The sequence below is a fragment of the Rhineura floridana genome, chromosome 11 (genome assembly GCF_030035675.1).
Source record: "Rhineura floridana isolate rRhiFlo1 chromosome 11, rRhiFlo1.hap2, whole genome shotgun sequence".
Lineage (NCBI taxonomy): Eukaryota > Metazoa > Chordata > Lepidosauria > Squamata > Rhineuridae > Rhineura > Rhineura floridana.
In genome coordinates this window covers 17,047,717-17,067,552 of record NC_084490.1, presented here as the reverse complement: position 1 = coordinate 17,067,552, position 19,836 = coordinate 17,047,717, and the positions used below count along the sequence as shown (strand labels likewise).

Below are 19,836 nucleotides of genomic sequence, written 5' to 3'. Positions count from 1 at the left end.
TCACGCCTTTGGAGAGGGGCGGGCCAATTAGAAAGGAAAAGAGGCGGAGCCTGGAATCGCCGGCTGCTATTGGGGTCATTCACTCGATCCAAGCAAAGGCGCTGCCGGGTGAGGATCTCGGGGAACTCCTCCGCGTGCGCGGGGCGGGGCTTACCTATGCGGTGTGGGAAATCCCCTGGGAGACGACTTGGAAAGGCTAGACCGATAAGCTGGGTTATGTGGGCAAGGCTTCATTGCACCCTAGGGCTCAGTTCAACCCCGAAACCTGTTGCCAGTACTAGGCCACGATTCTGAAATCTAACAACAGAGTGTCTCTGAGAATATACAGAATGCCTTTTCTTCACCCTTGAGTAGCTATGAATTGGGACTTAGGAAGAAGACTTCCAGGATAGACAATGTATCCTTAATGGGTGGCTTGCCTCAGCCACTGCATATTTTACAATAAAGAAACTATCTGCTATTTATATAGTGATTTCTTAAGTGTACAAAGGGCTTCCCTCACATTTTCTTAGTAATCCTTACAACAGCCCTTCAAGGTAGGCCAGTACTGCAGCTGTTTTTAGAAAGTAAGAATGGGCGATGGGGAAGGAACGGGGGATATTGTGGGTTTGGAGATCTTATGGAAGGGGTTCCATACTCTAGATACCTTAATATGGATTGCATGTACTTTAAGATATGCTCTTCTGCACAATCTGGGTGATAAAACCCATCCTGTTGGGCCTGTTAGCGCATGCTTATTCGGGGGGGGGGAGGGAAGCCTCAAGCCTGGGGGCTGAATGTAGCCCTGTGGTCCTCCAGACTTCTTTATCTAGCCCTTGGAACTTTCCCCAGCCAAACACCTGATTGGCCCTGCTTTGCGCCCTCCTTGAATGCTTTTGTCTGACAAGAGTGTGTCCTTGAACTCTGGTGATGTATCTTGCTTCCCGGGACAGAGGATAGAGAGGTGTGTGTGTAGAAACTAGCCTTGTTAAAATTTGCATTGGTTGCTCTGGCTACCTTTGCCTCTGGCCCCACCCACTATTCTTGTGTCCTTGGAAAGCTGCACCAACGGAAATGTGGCCCTTGGACTGTAAAAGGTTCCCCACACCTGTTCTAATCTGTATTAATATAAATCCAAGAGATGTATGTAATTTTGGTGTATGGTTTCAAATTCAGTACTGTCAGGACCTGTTTTGAAAAAGTTGTGCCCTATCTGAATCTCCCACAAAATCTCAGAGAGCTGGTGTGTTGTCCTAGATAACTATTGAACATGCAGTACAATTGTATGGATATTTATTTGAAATAAAGTTCCACTGGTTTCACTGGAACTCATTCCCAAATAAGTGTACATAGGGTTGCGGCCGTATTGCAGAGAGTTCATAGGGTTGTAGCCAACTATGTTTTACTCAGGGAAGGCCTATTGAAATTAATGAACCTGTTAGTCATATTCATTAATGGGTCTACTCTGAGTAAGATTGGCATTGGATAAAACCCCTAAACTCTCCCCAGCTGTGGAGCTTAGCATGGCTTACCTCACAAGGTTATAGGACAACTAAAATGTTGCTCTGAGCTGTTTGGAGGAAGAAATGGAAGAATTTCTGCAGCCCGAGGATGGAAAACAAATCAGAGAAGTACATATGAGTAAACAGGCATGGTGGACTGGAAGCAGCCTGAGTGAGATCCACTTGTTCCTGCCTGACATTTGAAAGAGCAATCCTCCTTAGATCACTTCTGCAGTCTGCTCAGCCCGACAGCCTGACAGGGCGCTATAGTTATATCCTCAAGGTGGTGATAAATCTGTCACTGCTGTTGTGGTTGTGACCGAGAGTCGTTTCAGGCTTTCTGATCCTCTCTCGTGGCTGCTGATTCATGGAAACCTGCCTCAGTTGCATTATAGTGCTGTAACCTGTTGATTCTGACTTGTTTGGTGGGCTAAAGGGAGGAACCTCTCTGACCTGGGTTTGTGTGTGAGAACCTTCATAACTTGATGGCTTAAACTTGTTTGATGAAATTGTAAACTCTGTCCCACCAGTGAGTGCTGCTGAATGAATAAGATTAGGCTGCTCTATCCAACTAAGTCATTCTCCTTTATCTCTTCCGTGACCCCCCCCCCCAAAAAAAAACAGCATGAGAATTGGCACGTCTACCTGTGGGAGGCTTCCACTGCCATCAGCTATCCTCTGCCTCCTATGTTTACTGCCTCGCTTATCTCTTCGGCCGTTGCCTTCCCCCGCCCACTTTGATTTTTCAAATGGTTTTTTCTTGGGACAGTACATGCCTGTCATTGGGTAGCTGGCCCTTGAAGTGTTCAGCTGTTTGACAGCTCTCCCCTGACCCTGCTATCATCACTACTACCATCCTCCCTTTGCTTCTCAGGTCCTGACTTTGCACATCCCACCTTGGCGGTATGACTCGGGACGTGGGTCTAGATGATGAGCTTCCAGACTGGGCTGGAGCCAAAGAATTTTACCAGAAATATGACCCCAAGGATGTAATTGGCAGGTGAGGGTTGAGCTGGGATGTGGGGGGGAGGTATCATGCGCTGAATGATGTGGAGGGACAGGGACACCCCTGCATCACAGGTGGGGAACCTCTGGCCCTGCAGATGTTCTTGGACTCCTACTACCATCTGCCCAATGGTCAGAGATTATAGGAGTTGTAGTCTAACATCTGGCCACAAGTTTCCAAACCCTGCCCTACAATTTCCCCTCACCGTGGCTTCAATGTTTTTAGAAACTTGATCTCTCTCCCTTGCTTTTTGTTCCTCCCTTCTCCTCTGCAGGGGTGTGAGCAGTGTGGTCCGACGCTGCATTCATAAGCAGACCGGTGAGGAGTATGCGGTGAAGATTATTGAGGTCACCCCAGAGCGCATGACCCCACAGCAGCTGGAGGAAGTGCGCTCATCGACCAGCAAGGAGATTGACATCCTGCGTCAGGTCTCCGGACACCCCTTCATCAGTGAGTGACTACCCACACTCCAAGCATCTCTGTAATCCAAATGTGCATCCCAGTCTTTGGCCCTCACTCTGCAACCCAGCATTGGATTCTTGCCTCCAAATGAATCCTGACCCCCGCCCCCAAGCATGCCACTGTGTGGATGATCTCAAAGCTCACATCAGCACTTCCATGTTGATATCTATGCTCATCTCTTCCCTTTCCATAACCACCATTGTGTGTTCTCATCCTGCAAAACCCTGAATCGGGGTGAGGAACCTGGGGCCCTCCAGATGTTCCTGAACTACCACTTCCATTATTCCTGGCCACTAGTTATGCTGGTGGCGGGGCTGATGGGAGTTGAGGTCCAGTAACATCTGAAGTGCTATAGGTTCTCTTCCCCCCCCCACAGTCCTAAATCATTACCACAGTGGAATGATACCAGGTCTGGAGTTTGCATTTGGATGGGGAGTGGGGAGATTGCTTGGATTATGGAGTGTTAAGGTAAGCAGGGAGTTGAAAAGAGTGTGGAATGTCTGTTGGGGGGTGGGACTTTGGTCAGTTGGCAGGAGAAAGGAAGAGAGGGAAGGTAAAAGGGGTTAGCTGAATGGGAATGCGTTTATGAGACTACCAGTCCTAATGACATGAATCCCAGATTTCAGACTGCATGGATCTCCCATCAAATAATCACTATTGATCACCCTGGTCGTTCACTGAAAGGGTTTGAACATATAAGGTTCTATCCAACTAAATTTTATTCAGAATAGGCCCACTGAAATTAATGAACCAAAGTTAGCCATGCCCATTAGCTTCAATGGGTCTACTCTGAGTAGAACTAGCATTGGATACAACCCAAATTCCACTCCCTACTTCAGTGGCATCTAACCTGCAGATGTTGTGGCCCTCCATCTCCCATAATCTCTGACCACTGGCCATTCTAGAGGGCTGCAGGTTCCCCATCCCTCACCTGTACAGACCAGGGAGTTATCCTGCATCTTGCTCTGTTGCTGCAGCTCTCACAAAGTGCTGTGCTGGAGCTGTTTTCTGTTTCCTTGTGGTGTTGAAGCAATTGGTATCCTGACTGTACAATCTAACCCTTCACTTCCATGTTTTGTTTCCTTCTTCAGTTACTCTTATAGATTCCTATGAGTCATCCACCTTCATGTTTCTGGTATTTGACTTGTAAGTAGCCAGCCACTGAAAAAGGAGTTGTTGACCCACCCAATGCTCACTAATATGAGTAATACCTTTATAGCTGCTGAGAGTATTGACTTCCCAAAGGGGATTTTTTTTAAAAAAAACACCACACTTCTGCATTGCATGTTGTGTTCTTCCAACAAAGTGATTCATCTGGTTTAGAGAAGTAATGTGTGAAGCAACTCCCAGCGAAAGAACTGTGGGCGGCGCAGAAGCCACTTGTGTCTGGTTTCTGTACAGCAGCTGTTGGATAGAGAGGTTGACAGAAGAAGCTGGGTTCTGCTAGGCTTGCCAGCCTCTGGAGGCTGTGGTGGTGTTGCTTTCATACTCACTGCTGCTGTGCTTGCTGCTGTGCCTCTGAAATTCCTCTTCAGTCTGTAGATTACAGATTTTTTCCCCATAAGCTTGCAGGGATTTCTCCTCGGAAGGAAGGTAACTCTGAAAAAGAGCCATCCCCTGATTCCATATCAGGTGTGTGCGTGGTTCTTTCAGTGGTGTAGTCATCCAGGGTCTTGGGGGGTCTTAGACCCCTTACTTTTTTAGGAGCAGGGTCCCAATGTCTCCAGCATCCTATGAGTCAATCAGCATGAAAGGGGAGTGTGTTAGCCACTGAAAAGAGTCTTCTAACATGCTTCCTTCTCCTTTCCTGCTGATTGGAGCCAATCAGAATGAAAGGAGGTGAGTCGGCTGCGGAGAAGACTATTTTCAGTAGCTAACACTCTCCTCTCTTGTGCTTATTGGCTCCTAGGGACGTCTGTTGTTGTGGGAGGAGGCATTAACAAGGATCTCTTTCTCAATCCAGCAGCAAAAAAAGAGGGAGGGGCATGGCTGTGACTATCATGTGGGGACCCTGGACTTCTGAATTTGTTAGTGCACCACTGGGTTCTTTTCTCCATGCCATCCTCATTGTGTGTAGATTTACCCCTTCTCACCTTCCCCCTGCAGGATGAGACGGGGAGAGCTTTTCGACTACCTTACAGAGAAAGTAACCCTCAGCGAGAAGGAGACTAGGTAATGTGTGGCGCCCTCTGCTGGGGCTGGAGAGGCAACGGTGCTCTTTGCCCCTTTCTCTGCAGCCGGTTTTCGGCTGTGGTCTGAGAAAAGGGGGTGACAGCAGCTGGGGTCCTGTCTCTCTTCTTCCAGGTCTATCATGCGAGCCCTCTTGGAGGCCGTGAGCTACCTTCACACCAACAACATCATCCATCGAGACCTCAAGCCCGAGAATATCCTCATGGACGACCAGCTGAACATCAAACTCTCGGATTTTGGCTTCTCCTGCCACTTGAAGCCAGAGGAGAAACTGCGAGGTGGGGATGAGAGCAGGGAAGGGCCAGTCATAGGGACAGAGGAAGCTGCCTTATCCGGAGTCAGACCATTGGCCCATCTAGCTTAGTATTGTCTACACTGACTGGCAGCAGCTGTCCAGGATTTCAGGCAGGAATCTCTCCCAGCCCTACCTGGAGATCCCAGGGATTGAACTTGGGACCTTCTGCATGGGCAGGAGATGCTCTGCCACAGAGTTATGGGCCTTTCCCATCCTTAAGCTATCACTGTAAGACAGAAATTGGACCTTTGCTTATGAAGGAAGAGCGGGTGGCTTCCATCATATCATACTGCAAAAGGTCATTATTCATTTTAAAATCTGGAGAGGCAACTTAACATTTGGTAACTTAAAAAAAGCCTTTATTTATTTCAGACCTGGGTCTGGGAACAGGTCTCTGTGGGGCAGACCAGCTCATGACTGCTGTGGGCAGGGGGCTTTCGTGGCCTATGCAGATGTTGCCAGCAGCAGCTCCTGACCTGAGATTTTTGGGGCACCAAACGTTGTATATCTCTGTGATTTCCGATTCTCTAACTCTTTCCGGTCAGAGCTGTGTGGGACCCCTGGCTACTTGGCTCCAGAGATCTTGAAATGCTCCATGGATGAGACTCACCCTGGTTATGGGAAAGAGGTGGACCTGTAAGTGTTGCCTAGTGAACTGTCCCTTGAGCAGGAGGGATGTATATTGGGAAGAAAGGGATGAAGAATAGGTGTGTCCCATGACGGGAGACAAAGCAGAGGCTGGATCTTTTACCCGGTTTGGAGAGAGGGGTTTTGCTGTTTCTTCTTGTGTGGAGAGGTCAGTTTTTCTCTTCCCTGGTTCTCTCTACCTGCCCCCTTGTTACTGAGCATGTGATTTCTGTTTGAAAGGAACCCAAAAAGCTACAACGATATTCGACAGTTGACAGTTGACAGGCGGTATATAAATTAAATTAAATAAATAAATAAAATAAATAAAAATAAATGGGCATACTTATTCTGCCAAGGTTTTGTAGGTACTTGTACGTTGGAGTCTGCAGGTAAAATTTGGATTGGACTGTTGTTGTTTTGAAGGGGAGCAATATTTGATAGTCCTCCCTGTGGGTTCTGGGAAAGGAAGTTGGGGATTCATGCCGCAGGGCAGGGAAGGTGTGAGAACTTTGTCTGGGCAGATTCTGGGGAATTGAATGGGTCTGTTTGGGGACAAGAGGCCCTTCCCTCTTTTCCCTGTGCCCAGTTCTGGACAATATCCTGCACTGGGTAGGGCTTATCCTATCAGATATTGCATGATTGTTGACAGTTTTGTTTTTGCAGTTGTCATGAGTTCTAGAAACACATTAAAAAACACTTGGATTGATATTTTTGAGTTTCCAAAAAGCTACACAAATTGTAGATCATGATGGCTGGGCCAATATTCCTTAGCTTTCTTACTTCACTGTTTTCTGGTTTTGGGGGTCTGGAAAGGATGCAGGAAAGAAGCTCTCTCCTTTCCCTGCAGCTGGGCCTGTGGAGTCATCTTTTTCACCCTCTTGGCTGGCTCTCCTCCTTTCTGGCACCGTAAGCAGATGCAGATGCTTCGGATGATCATGGAAGGGCGATACCAGTTTGGCTCTCCTGAGTGGGATGACCGATCTGACACAGTCAAGGACCTGGTAAGATGGTGTAAATCCCATCTCATTAGACACCTGGGGATGCAGGTACATTCCTCATCTCCCACTACAGAAAAGACTTGTGCCAACAAAACAGAGTTCTGATATGTGGTATTGTGACGGATCCTACCTGCTGGGCTTGGGGTTTACTTTTCCACCAATTTTGTAAAACTCTGATAGGATCTTTGTTAATATAAAATGTCCCTGCTTTTTCTAGCACCCTTTTGCTTTGCTGCTGCCACTATTTAATTCCAGATTGTTCCTTTAACGTTCCCCTACACACAGTATAGGCATGGGACAGACTGGAGGTTTGCATTAAACAAATACGTATTGACGCTTATTTAATATAGTATAATAGTTTTACTTGCAGATAGGTGATTTATCAACATGGTTTGATAACTGCTAAAATGGGTTACTGTTACTTTAAGTCTGCTACTGTCACGGTTGCTTTAAAATTGAGATCATTTCAAAGAAGTGGCTATATACGTGCCCTAGATCTCATCCCTATGCAAACCTAACAGCCAGGTCTCCTTTTTATCCTCCTCTAGTTTACTCACAGACCATGATAGGGTTTCACTTGAAGTCTTCTCTTTGGTCAGGGTCTTACTGCAAGGGTATCAGGCAGAACGGAGTGTCAGCTGTCACTCGCACTGGACTCAGTCTCTTGAGACTCCTGCTGGTCCCCCTGACAGGCTTGCTTCAGTTTTGTTCTAAAGTCTTCCTTTTGGTCAGGTACTTGAAGACCAGGACTCAGCTATGATGTAAAAGCTGCTGCCTCTGAAGTCTTTCTGCTTGCTGATGCCGATTGTCAGGGGCTATCACTCTGGCCAGACGCTATCTCAGAAAACTACCTCTGGAGATGCCCTTTTTTGGCTGGCCTCCCTCAGCTTCTGCCTTCAGAGATTTTCAGCATGCCCTCTGCCTCTTCCTAGTCTTCTTCAGCAACTTCACCAGTGCCTTCCCTTATATCCACTCCAGTCAGAGCCCACAGACCAATCATTGGGTTCTCTCTGGAATTTCCAATCCTCATTGGCCTGTAACTATGGACCAGTGATTCGAATAGAATGTCCACTGAAGGACCTATCACAGTTTGACCATTTTCATGTCTTAATTTTCCATATAAACAGCTAGAGTCTGCTCTTTGCTACCATAACTGTACAACTAGCATGCATGGAACCAAAACACCTATTTTGGAACTGTAACAGCCTAACTGCTTTTTGGCCAGACTGCCAGCTGAACCCACATACATTGTATCTTTTCTGACTTTAGCCAGAAACAAAAGAGTGGGGTGCTCCCACTTGCCACGCAGTTAACTATTCTCATGTAATCTTTACCTCAAAAATCTTTCTCTCCTTTCCTCAGCCTTAGGATTCATGGTGGTGGCAGATGAAGAAATTCTAGAGGTTTTTACCCATGATGATAAACGATCTTCTAATCAGATAGATGATTATTCTGTAGTGAACCTGGTTCCTGAGACTTACAACTTTTGCACCTCCGTCCTGATTGGCAGGGTTAAACAGCAAGATTCCATTGCAGAACCAAAGCCCTGACTGGCAGCTAGCAAAATGAGGCACTTGGCAAAGTGGACTGCAAGAAGGAGTTGGGAGGGAGTATGAGTCTCTGGAAAGACTCATAACTAAGTGGTAAAGTCAGTGGGTATTGGTTAGAATATCAGACTAGGATAGGGGGGAGATCCAGGTTCAAATACCCATTGAGCTTTGAAACTCACTCTGTGACTGTCACTATCTCCCAGCTCCCAGCGTTTTTGGGAGGATAAAACAAGAGAGGAGCAGGAAGAACCATTTGTGCTGTCTTGAGCTCCCTGGAGGAGGGGTGGGATCAAAATGAAAATAAATGATGAATAAACATTTTTAACTTTACTCCTGAATTGCTCAGCCTTTCCCATTGTGCTCCAACAATGTGCCCTTCCCATTTTTGTGACCTCCCCAAAATGTTTCCTGACTTTCCCTGTTTTTGCAGATCTCACGACTATTACAGGTGGATCCAGAAGAACGGTTGACAGCTCAGCAGGCTCTACAGCACCCCTTCTTCCAGCGCTATGATGGCCGTGAATGCCGGCACTTCAATCCCCACCGTGCATTCAGGGCAAGCCTCTTCTTTCTTCCTGCCATGCATGCTGTTTATTGTAGACAGCTCCACTTCTGATTGGATGTTTCTTCCCACCCTTCTATGCTTCAGAAGGGTGGGCTCTTCTAGGGTCTTATTTCCTCCCCTCCTCTCAACCCCCCCATGTGACCACACCAGCCAGGCCTGACGCCAGTGGGCGGTCAGGTCAAGCATTGGACAAGGGCCCCTGCGGCTGGTGCTGGGAGGGTGGAGCTCCCTCTCTGTGATCCCTGCCAGCATTGGGTCGCAGGGTGCAACTGGATGATGGTGTGGGAGCTCCACTGTCCCAGGCAACACCACCCGCCACCATCTTGGGTGATGACAGGCATGCACATTGACACAAGAGGTGGCACAACTGGGTGTATTAAAGCACAAGTGAGGAGGGAGAGGGGCCCCGCAGCAGTGTTGTGATGGCCATGACACTAGTTCTTTCTTTGCTGCGCCTGTACTAGTGCTATGATCTGTTCCATGTCCATGTGCTGCATAAAATTTGATCCTGCTCCTTTCCTTGTGATCCTTCTGATGCTCAATGCTATCCTCTAGCCTCTCTTCCCTGTCTCCTTTCCTAGCTGTTGCTTACTGCAGGAATGGGAAAAAAAACAATGGTCTTCCAGATGTTGCTGGACTACAACTCACCTCATCCGTGGCCATTGGCACTGTGCTTGCTGGGGCTGATGGGAGTTATGGTTCAGCAACATCTGGAGGGCCAGAGGGTCCCCCACACCTCGTGTGAGCTAAATGGACCATTGGCTTGACTCTGTATAAGGCTAGATGGACCTTTGTCTGATCCAGCAAACTCTTACGTTCTGCACTCCTGCTGGCCATTTAGATTCCATAGTATTTGCCTGAAGCTATTTCCATCTCTCTCTTGTGGCAGGTTGCTGCATGGACTGTGCGAGCCTCCATCCGCATCTTTTCCAACTATCGACGGGTGCGGCCGGTCACCAAGGAGCTGCTGCTGTGCGACCCCTATGCACTCAAGGGGGTGCGCAAGTTGATTGATGCTTGCGCCTTCCGCATCTATGGGCACTGGGTCAAGAAGGGTGAGCAGCAGAACCGGGCCGCCCTCTTTGAAAACGTCCCCAAGGCCATCCAGCTCGTCTTGCTCAGCACAGAGGGGGAGGAAGCCCCCTTGTCCGCTGTGGATGACCCTCCCAACTAAGCAGCTTGCCGCTGTTCCCTGGGCAGCTTGGGGATCACTGGGTCCCTGACTGAATGGAGGCAGGCGCCACTTCAAGAACTGTCCCCACCTCCCATCTCTTCTTGGGAGAATGGCAAGTACTTCCTGTGAGAAGTATGCTCAGCCTTGCATGCAAAGGGGTCCAATTTTCTGAGGAACAGAGACTTTGCCTTTTGGGGAAAAAAATCCTGAGTTGGTAGCTGATGGAAACAAGGGCCCCCTAATATACCTGGAAAGGGCAAAGACCCGTAGATCTGTGCAGGGCAAGAATTCAAAGCATCAACGTTGTTTAGACCTGGAAGGATTTGGAAGTTCTATCTCTGAGTGTTGTAGGAACCAGAGCCTTTTGTAAATCTCTTCCCACAATAAGGAGGGCCTGACCCCTGGCCCTCCGAAGCAGCCAACTTTCCCATTGCTGAGGAAATAACCATTGTATATGGCCAGTATTTGTGAACTGGGGTGGGGAATGGGGATGTATTGGGATCAGAAACGGCATACCTCCTTTTCCCTACGCAGGAACTGGGCTTGGCCCTTCTCTGTAGATTGCAGCTTATTGTTTCCACCTGGCTGTGACATCCTTCCACATCCATAATGTCACGATTAGAATAAAAACAGAATGTGACCAAAACTCACATACTACTTTGTCTTCCTTCAATTCTCAAGAAGAAACATATCTTTTGGTTGGGAGAGAACACTGCCAGAAGGGACAAGAGGATATGTGAAAAATCTAGATGTGAAGGCCGGGGGGGGGGGGGAAGGGGGGGGAATGAGTTTTTTTCCCTCCACCACCTTGGCCTTCACATTTCTAGAAAAATCCCAGGGGTGTACCAGCAATGCAGAAAGTGAAGTGGTGATGGGGTGGAAGCATCATGATGTTGCTGGATATATTGCTGGGTGAGTGTTCCACCTCAGAAGACAGGATTTGCACAGAGTGGAACCGAATGAGTCTCAAGGGAATGTCTGGAGAAAGGCGCTGCTTCTGTTTCACTTCAGCAGTTAGTCCAGTTTGAGTGATGTCATGGACAGGACCCAGCCAATGCCAGTGATACTTGCACAGCCGCATTCCAGACAGCACTCCTGAAGTGTAGTAGCCTTGCTACTGCGAGGGGGAGATCAACTCTATACTGTGGTTTGAGTGTTGGGGGTGGGGAATGCAACAAGCTTAAAAAGAGGAGAGATTGTCTGGATGCTATGCAGAGAAAATGTGCATCAACTGTAGGAAAATTCTTTAATATCTTAACATCATATCCACAGGGAACCGTGCAGTTGTAAGTGGATATCTCTGTAGGGATTTTCTGTACACGTTAAAAAGCCTTCAGAAATTGATCTGCTAGTCCCATGTTAATAAATACGCATTGCCGTAACTTCCCTATATCCTTCCTGTCTTTGATGCATGGCATACTTTGTGAATGGGCCCTTATAACTTCCCAGCAGAGGCAAAAATTTGCTAATCTAAAAGTTATTCTCTCGCCTCCCACCTAACCCATCACCCTGCTCACTTTTTCTTGCCCTTGGCACTCCCCTTGCCAGTGCCAGGACCCTTCTCCATCTGGACCAGCTTGGCATTAAACTGGTCCTCCGTTGCCTTTAAACGTTGATCCACTGAAAGGCGCAGCAGGGTCAGCTCCTGGGTGAGCTGACTGGCAATGTACTCTCGCAGCGCAGCAGTGGGACCTAGAAGGAGGGAGAGGCAGAATGAACGGCAGCTCTAGCACCCAGATGAGACAGAGTACTCACTCCTAGTCTACCACTTTGGGTTCAGGAGTGGCACCCTGCAAATAAATACATTACTTACCATTTACATAGCGCTTTTTCCAGCATGTAAAGCCATTCCCATACACTAGCCTGGTTTGCACGTGACGCTAAGCCAAACGTTGCCTTAGTGTGAATCCACGTGCTCCCGGAGAGGAGCTCCCAGCCATTTTGCTCCTCCCTGGTCCTTCTTGCTGTTGCACTGAACTTGGCATACAGGAATACCCTGCATTAATGTACGCAATGGGTCCAGAGCGAGTACGTAAACCGAAAATGTATTTAAAGTGAAGCACTACCTTTTTCCACTTGCGCCGCCACTGTGCCACCTCTCCTTCACGCGGAGCCTCAAAGCCCCGCGCTAAAGCCTTTGCTGTGGTGCTGCGGCACCTCTGCTGCTGCACCGCTGTGCCTCTCAGCTGATCATAATTGCGCCTCCCAGCTGATTTGTGGTCACGCGATCGCGTCTCTTTCCACCACCCCCACGCACCGAAAGAACAGGCCACAACCAAAGGTTAAGTGTCCGTTCTTGCAAAGCGAGCGTACGTAAACGGGAATGGTGCTACTGTATGTCCATACTCGCGAGTGTCCTTACAGTGAAGGTCCATATAGCGGGGTATTCCTGTAGCGAGTCATACAAACCCAGGCTTGTGGTTAAATTTTTTCCAGACTAAGCATACATTTTTTTTCTTGGTTAAAGCTTATGGTTAGTCTGAACAGAACTTAACTCAGGCTTATCTCAGTGTGGCATGGCAAGAAAAAAGATCAGGGAGGCACAATGCAACTGCAGGCTTCTCACCGGGAGCACAAATGTACACTCTATGCCACACTAATCTCAGTGATGGCCTGGTTTGCTGTTGGATTCAACCTCCAAATCATTACCAGCCTGTAAGGTAGGGCCATCCCCATCTTGCAGATGAGAAGCTAAGGGCTGAGAGAGTGTGCCTTGCGGCTAATGAATGAATGGCTACGGTGAAATCTGAGCTAGGAGACTTTTGCTCACCCTACGCTGCACTAGCCCCAAATTCAGAGCCATCCCATCTTACTTTCTTCAGCTGCAGTTGCTGTCTCATCCATTTCCTCTTGCAGAGGCATCAAAGCTGCCTCCATGCTCTCAGCCGCAGCTTCTATAGAAAAGAGAGATGTTATAAACCCTGTGCAAGAGCTGTGGGGTAATATCTTCATTTCTTAAGCAAACAGTTTTATGTGATCACAATATGATTTGACCCAAGGCGGGGGTGACCATTATGACATTTTAGCACTTGTGGAACGTTTGGCGTCCCACAAGTTCTGATTCAAAGCAAGAGCAAAAGCCCCAAAACAGAAGGCTTATCTATCCATGGTAAAGCACATGTTTTGCATGCAGAATGACCCAGATCCAATCCCTGACTGGCTCTAGTTAAAAGGATCCCAGGATAGCAGAGCTAGGCAAGATGCCCAAGACCCCACGTGAGAGTAGTCAACATTGGGCTAGATGAACCAATGGTTAACCTCCAAAAACTGCTTCCTATCTAATCCATTTCACACATGATAGGGGCTATGGGATACTTTTAAGATCTTCTGATTTATCCATAACTCTTCTTACCTTTGTTCTATTCTGGGAGAAATCCTCATTTACAAGGACAACCTTTTCCCCCCCAATCCCTTTAACACATGGGTGGGGAACCTTTGGCCCTCCACATGTTGCTGAACTACACCTCCCTTCAGCTGTGGCTATTGGCCATGCTTGCTGGGACTGATGGGAACTGTAGTCCAGCAACATCTAGAGAGACAAAGGTTCTCCACCCTTGCTTTAACAACTTTGTTAAGAAGATACACGACAGCTGGGTTCAACTGCAGAGCTCAAAGCTGGCTTGGATCCGGATCTGGGCACACCCATACTTACCCTCATCTTTGGGCTCTGGTTCAGGCATCCCAATATAGGTGAATGATATGTCCAATCGCACCTAAGGAAGAGAGGATTAGGGACTGGTATGTGTGAGAGCAAGTGGCTGCTGATGGGTAACCCACAGATTTCACTGCCTTGCTAGTTTCTGGTCCCACGTTTTGATTTTTTTCAGTGCATCCACAAAGGACCAATCTTGCTCTTAAAAATAAAGGGTTGTATTCAATGGTGTTGCTCAGCTGATGGTAAGGCTTCTGTCAGTAGAATGGGAGGAGAAACAAATTTCAGCAATTTCCCCCTCTGCCTCCCATGCTCCCTAAATCTGTTCCAGAGCAAATAGGGGGGACACTCAATTGCTGAAAATTGCTTCCATTTCTGTTATGCTGGCAGAAGCATTATCATCTGTTAGATTCAACTCCCAAGTCCTCAGGAGCACTGGAAGCCATATTTAATGGCTTGTGTTACATGACAGACCACCCTTGATCTTGCAGTTTTCCCATCCATGCTATCAGAGGGTGACATGAGAGCTCTTATCCTTTTATCCTTACACACACCCTGGAGTGAAGGAAGAGACTCCTCTTACCTGTGGAGTGAAAGCATATTTATAAAGTTTGTAGTGGCGAAAGTAGGTGTTGATCATATAGTCAGTTATGAGCACCAGCTGGTCCTGACTGAAGAGATCAATGCTGAAGGGGGGTCTCTAAAGAAGGGAGAGGAAAGTAGGGAAGAAGATGAAGTGATGTCATTTACCTCCCAATACACATTGCTGTGTTATGTGATCATTTTTGCCCCGTCTGGAATACACTCACCCGAATGGAGTGGCAGAAAACAAGTTCAGTGAAATACTTGTAGCATTCCTCCACATTGGGTAGCGGTGTTTCTACAGGGGAGGAAGGCAGTGAGCGGAAACAGAGGATCCAGCTTGAACCTTCCCCCTCCTTCCACATTCATCAAGCCCTGGTTTTATAGCCCAGTTTCTCACCTGGAAACCAGCTGATCCTGTGGCTGTTCCTTTACTCTCCCTTCTCTGCCTCCTGGTGCTATTACAATGCCTTATGATGCTGCATATGTACAATATCACCAAAAAACATGGCAAAGACAGGGCATTGCGGGCGGGAGGGGGGGATGTCTGGGCCATGAAATCCTAGGCCATCCCACTGGCCTAAAGCAGGGGTTGGGCACTACAACTCTCATCAGCCCCAACAAGCATGGTCAATGACCAGGGATGATGGGAATTGTAGTTTGGGAACATCTGGGGGGGGGAGAAGGTTCCCCACACCTGGCCTAAAGGATCTGCGTGCTTAGTACAAATGGTGTCCTCTCCTTCATAATCTCAAGTTGTTTCCAATGAGGCTTCAACCACCCTTTCCTCACTTCCCCCTCATTCCTCTAATATATTCAGAGCTTTCTCCTTTCTCTCTTAACATCCATTTGCTTACCCACACAGGCGTCGTGTACATCCTTCACAATAGAGAAGAAGGCTGAGGTCTGTTCCCGGTTGAAACCGTGTTCCTGGCAGAACTGGATGGTGTAGAAGTACAGATCCAATAAGATAGCAGAGCGTGGATTTGATTCAAAATCCTGGAGATCGAGGAGGCTGGAGAGGAGGCTGGAGAGGAGAAGTGAAATAGGGGAGGTAGGGTTACAGACATCCTGCTTGGCAGGAGGAAGACGGGAATCATCACTATCCATGTCCAGCTTCCATTTCCATTAGCTGATAAGAGCCTGCCTTCATTTTGCACAACCCACTGCAATGAGATGACTGTGCAACTGAGAGTAGCAATGGGGTGGATTCAGACTATTTAGTTCATTGCCAGTCTGATTCTTCAGGCTTGGGTACATCAAACCATAGATAAACATTTTCCTTTTTTGGTAGCTCTTCTTATAGTTATAGTTTATTTAAATTGCAGGGCCAAAGGCCAACACAAAATTAATTAATATATCATGTACAACAAACTTACCATGTTAAAATTTATAATTGAGTTTAAAATAAATTCTATAAAGGAAAATTTAAAACATCATAAGGCAATGAGAATCTATGCTGATTGTACAGCGTCTAAAATTTAAAACTAAGACAGACTTGAACGGCAGCTGTTATTAAGATTCAGAATAAAATTAGCTCGTAGTTTCAAAGCTGCTAACACAAACAGGGATACCTTATGTGTCATGTCCAAATTTGAATCAGACATTAAGGAAATTACTTTCCCCGCTTCTGTAGGAGATTCAGATTCATCTAAAAGCTTCTTGAGGAACTTAGTTCTGGGGTCCTGATAAATTGTGCAATGAAGCAGTATATGAGGAATGTCCTCCTCCTTATTATATCCACAGGGACATCATCTTTGATCTTTTGGAATTCCGAGGATTCGTCCCTCTCTGTCTGCATTAGGGAGGGAGAAGCAGCGTAGTGCAGTGAACGCGTGCCTGAGGCTTTTGGGAAAAGGATACGTGAGGTATGGGGAGAGATAATGACCGGTCTTAAACTTCCCATACCATGGGGCCACTCTAGAGTTAGTTAGTGTTAAGTTATCCAAATACTCAGAGTGGCGGAAAACAATCTCACGTAATTTTTGATTAGGTGGTAATGATATAAAAACCTGAGAAGTTATATGATAACTAGATAATAGTTCTTCCAATTTAGGACCCCAAAGATTAGAGGAGAAGGGGTGATTTAGGCACAAATTCAATAGTTCCTTGCCCGGCGACCTTCCAGCTAGTTTTGAGAACTTCAAAAGGGCAAGATGAATATGCGCTCCCAGGGGAGGAAGGCCAGTCTCAGCACGTAAGATGGCTGCTGATGTTCCTGGACGGAGGGATAGTAAACGCCTGAGGAAATTTGTTTGAATAGTCTCTAAGGACAAAACAGTTTCCTTGTCCCAACCCCAAATTGATGCGCCGTATAAGACCTGAGGAATTACTTTAGATTGGAAGATTTTTAGAGCCGGAGGAATTAAGTTACCTCCTACAGAGCGATAGAACTTTAGAATTGCTCCTGCAGTTTTTAATGGCTGTTAATTTTATGTGTTGCTGGTGTCTTTTCAAGAAAGAGTGTCCGCAAAGTATATTCCCAGATATTTATATAACCGACATTGCTCCAACTGATGGTCTGCCATCGACCAACGATGTCCTTCAAATCTCTTACCAAAAACGAAAACTTTTGTTTTTTGGTGATTGATTTCTAGCTTTTCCTTTGTACAGAGTGCCTGTAAGTTTCTCATTAATTTTCTTAAGCCAATTGGTACTAAAGACAGGAGGACCATGTCGTCCGCATAAAACAACACGGACACCTTCCTGTGGCCGATAGATGGTGGAAAGTATTGTGGACCGGAGAGGTCAGATATGATGTTATTAATAAATAGATTGAAGAGAAGGGGGGCTAAGAGGCAGCCTTGTTTAACGCCCCTCCCTATTACTATCAGGCTCGTCATGTCTCCACTTTGGCTTACTCTAACCATAGCATTAGTATTAGTGTATAGGGCCCTGATGAGATAGAGAAGACGGCGATCTATGTTTAGATTATAAAGTTTTAACCAAAGAGCATTCCTATCGACAGAGTCGAAGGCTGCTGCCAAATCAACGAATGCAGCATATAGATGTCGTGTGGGTCCAATTATACTCTTTTTTGCCAGGAAGTACAGGGTTAGACAATGGTCAATTGGAGAAGATCCTTTTCTGAAGCCCACCTGTTTGGGATGTATGAGCTGGTTAGTCTCCACCCATTCTTCCAACTTTTGGAGTAAGAATTTACTATAAAGCTTGGAAGCCACATTTAGTAGGCTGATCGGGCGATAGTTGGAGGGTTTAGAGGGATCATTGTTTTTATAAATTGGTACGATAATATTGCGCCTCCACCCATCAGGAATAATGCCAGAGTCATTAATCCTAGAGAAAAGGCTTGCCAAGAATGGGGTCCACCAGTCCGGGAATTGCTTGAATAATTCGGGGGGGAGAAAATCTTCTCCTGGGGATTTACCATTCTTCAAAGAATCAATGAGGATACTGATTTCTTCTGGCGTGACTGGGGGCCACGGAGGCGCTTTTGAAATATCGACATCCAATGAATGGTCATTGGAGGCTATCGCTGGGCAATAAAGCCTTTGGAAACGGGCATGCCAGGCTGGTGTCGGAATTCGATGTACATCTTGGGGGTTTAACGCACCCATCCCAGATTTAACTAAATTCCAAAACAGACGCTCATGTCTGTCAGAGGCCGCGCGGGCTAGCCGCTGCCAGTGGGCTTCGGCAAAGTCGGCTTTCTTTTGAATTAAGAGGGCTCTATAAGAGATCTTCATAGATTTGAAAAGAGCTTGGGACTGGTCACTTGGGTGTATAAGAGTCAATCTTAATTGGGCCTTCAACTTTCTTTTCCTTAGTCTACACTCGCGATCGAACCATGTATAAGGGCCATGTGTCCTAGTGGTGCCATTGCTCTTTTGAGCCAGGCATGGTCTCAGTAGGGTTAAGATAGTTTGAAAGGCCTGAATGGGATCGAGGGTTTCATTCAGTACTCCCTGACGTATTGTTTGATATAAATTACTCCCCAACTGGGCTGCGACACGGTCCCTAGTTTTCTCGGAATGGATTTTTTTCTCAGTCTGTGCTAGTCCCAAACATGATGTGGAAGGGACGGTACTCTTATTAATCCTAAGGCATAGTTGGAGGGGAAGGTGGTCACTCTCTATCCTACATTCGACCTTAAAGTCGATAATGTCCGAAAACAGAGATTGTGATACTAAGATGTAGTCAATTGTACTAGCACCTTGGGAGGACCGGTAGGTAAAGGAACCTCGAGAAGAGTCCACTGTAGACCCGTTTATGATTTCGAGTGAGTGCAGTGAGGCTAATTCCAACAAGTAGGGACCCTGTTTATTTGACTTTTGATCTTTTAGTACCCTGTATTGAGTAACGGCCTGATATAAGGGGTCCCAATTGGAGGAAACCGTGTTAGGTGGCCAGAGGTCACCTATTCTAGCGTTGAAATCTCCGCAAAGTAAAAGACTGTCATTAGGGTACTGCATTTCATATTGTGTGAGAGTCTCTTCAAGCTGATCCCATACATTAATGGGAATTGTAGTAATGTCGTATAAGGGAGGAATATATATATATTAATGCATATTAATGATTCAGTCAAGATGCCCCTTATCCTGAGTGCTAGAATAAATTGAGGGAGTGTTGATGGAAGATGATCAACTGAGAGAGAGTGGGAATCTGAAATGAAAGTAGAGAGGCCTCCACTAGGGCGGCCCTTCATTGAATGTTTTATCGCGGGAGAGGAAAAGGAGAGGTATCCTGGAAGGATCAGACTACCTTGAGAAGTGACCCACGTTTCCTGTATGCATACTATTTTAAAATTACTTAGGTACTCTAAAAAATCGGGATCTTCCCTCTTATTCCCCCAGCCATTGACATTCCAAGATAGAATGGGTAAGTGTCATATAACATTGATCTCATTGAAGATATCTGACGGAGCGATGCATCCGTTCATCATAGGTGGGGGCTGTTCTCTCTGTAAGGAGTTGACCGTGGGGTTCAGTAATTTAATTGTCGGAAGGAGAGTTTCCTGGGTGGAGGATAAGCAATTGAATTGTTTAAGATCGGAGGGATGGGGTGGAGACCCCCTCTCCTCTGCCTCTAGGTAGCGCATTTGGTCCCAAAACCCAGGGGGGTCAATAGTCGCTTGTTTTGCGAGCTCATAGCAAGGAGATTTTTGTAACTGATTTCCATCTTGGGCTTGGAGGATAGAGTCCTTTGCAAGATTTTCTGAACTATCTTCTGATTGTGGTAGCTCTTCAACAGTGCCTGGTTAACCATGTACTTATAATAGCCAGTGTTGGCTTTA

At 46.7% G+C, this 19,836-nt stretch overlaps 2 protein-coding genes across 6 annotated transcripts in view; one reads left to right on the top strand and one right to left on the bottom strand.

Annotated features, from left to right (window-relative positions):
* PHKG2 (phosphorylase kinase catalytic subunit gamma 2) lies at window positions 1-10,766 on the top strand. 3 transcript variants are annotated; one of them, XM_061590925.1, is made up of 10 exons: window positions 1-108; window positions 2,356-2,481; window positions 2,762-2,937; window positions 4,041-4,095; window positions 5,056-5,121; window positions 5,254-5,417; window positions 5,980-6,070; window positions 6,909-7,062; window positions 9,040-9,165; window positions 10,064-10,766. In XM_061590925.1, the coding sequence occupies exons 2-10, from the start codon at window positions 2,387-2,389 to the stop codon at window positions 10,346-10,348; spliced, it is 1,212 nt and encodes a 403-aa protein (XP_061446909.1). In that variant the 5' UTR covers window positions 1-108; window positions 2,356-2,386; the 3' UTR covers window positions 10,349-10,766. The 3 variants fall into 3 exon arrangements, with proteins under 3 accessions (XP_061446909.1, XP_061446910.1, XP_061446911.1); XM_061590926.1 differs by lacking the exon at window positions 1-108 and adding an exon at window positions 115-536; XM_061590927.1 differs by lacking the exon at window positions 1-108 and adding an exon at window positions 923-943.
* A 796-nt stretch (window positions 10,767-11,562) lies between these two features.
* The window catches only part of CFAP119 (cilia and flagella associated protein 119), a 10,998-nt gene continuing 2,724 nt past the window's right edge, over window positions 11,563-19,836 (bottom strand). For 2 of the 3 annotated variants that reach the window (XM_061590930.1, XM_061590931.1), the window contains 6 exons: window positions 15,440-15,609; window positions 14,810-14,880; window positions 14,584-14,700; window positions 14,001-14,061; window positions 13,162-13,242; window positions 11,564-12,040 (listed from right to left, as the gene is read on the bottom strand). In XM_061590930.1, coding sequence (XP_061446914.1) covers window positions 11,862-12,040; window positions 13,162-13,242; window positions 14,001-14,061; window positions 14,584-14,700; window positions 14,810-14,880; window positions 15,440-15,609 — 679 coding nt within the window. In that variant the 3' untranslated portion in view covers window positions 11,564-11,861. Of the gene's footprint in view, window positions 12,041-13,161; window positions 13,243-14,000; window positions 14,062-14,583; window positions 14,701-14,809; window positions 14,881-15,439; window positions 15,610-19,836 lie in introns of all 3 variants that reach the window. The other variant, XM_061590929.1, reaches the window with a different exon arrangement.

Bases quoted from the DNA above. Each gene is read 5' to 3' on its own strand.
- PHKG2 (XM_061590925.1), top strand. From the start codon at position 2,387: ATGACTCGGGACGTGGGTCTAGATGATGAGCTTCCAGACTGGGCTGGA. The intron at 4,096-5,055 runs GTAAGTAGCCAG...TTCCCCCTGCAG, and splicing joins ATGTTTCTGGTATTTGACTT to GATGAGACGGGGAGAGCTTT. The intron at 9,166-10,063 runs GCAAGCCTCTTC...CTCTTGTGGCAG, and splicing joins ATCCCCACCGTGCATTCAGG to GTTGCTGCATGGACTGTGCG.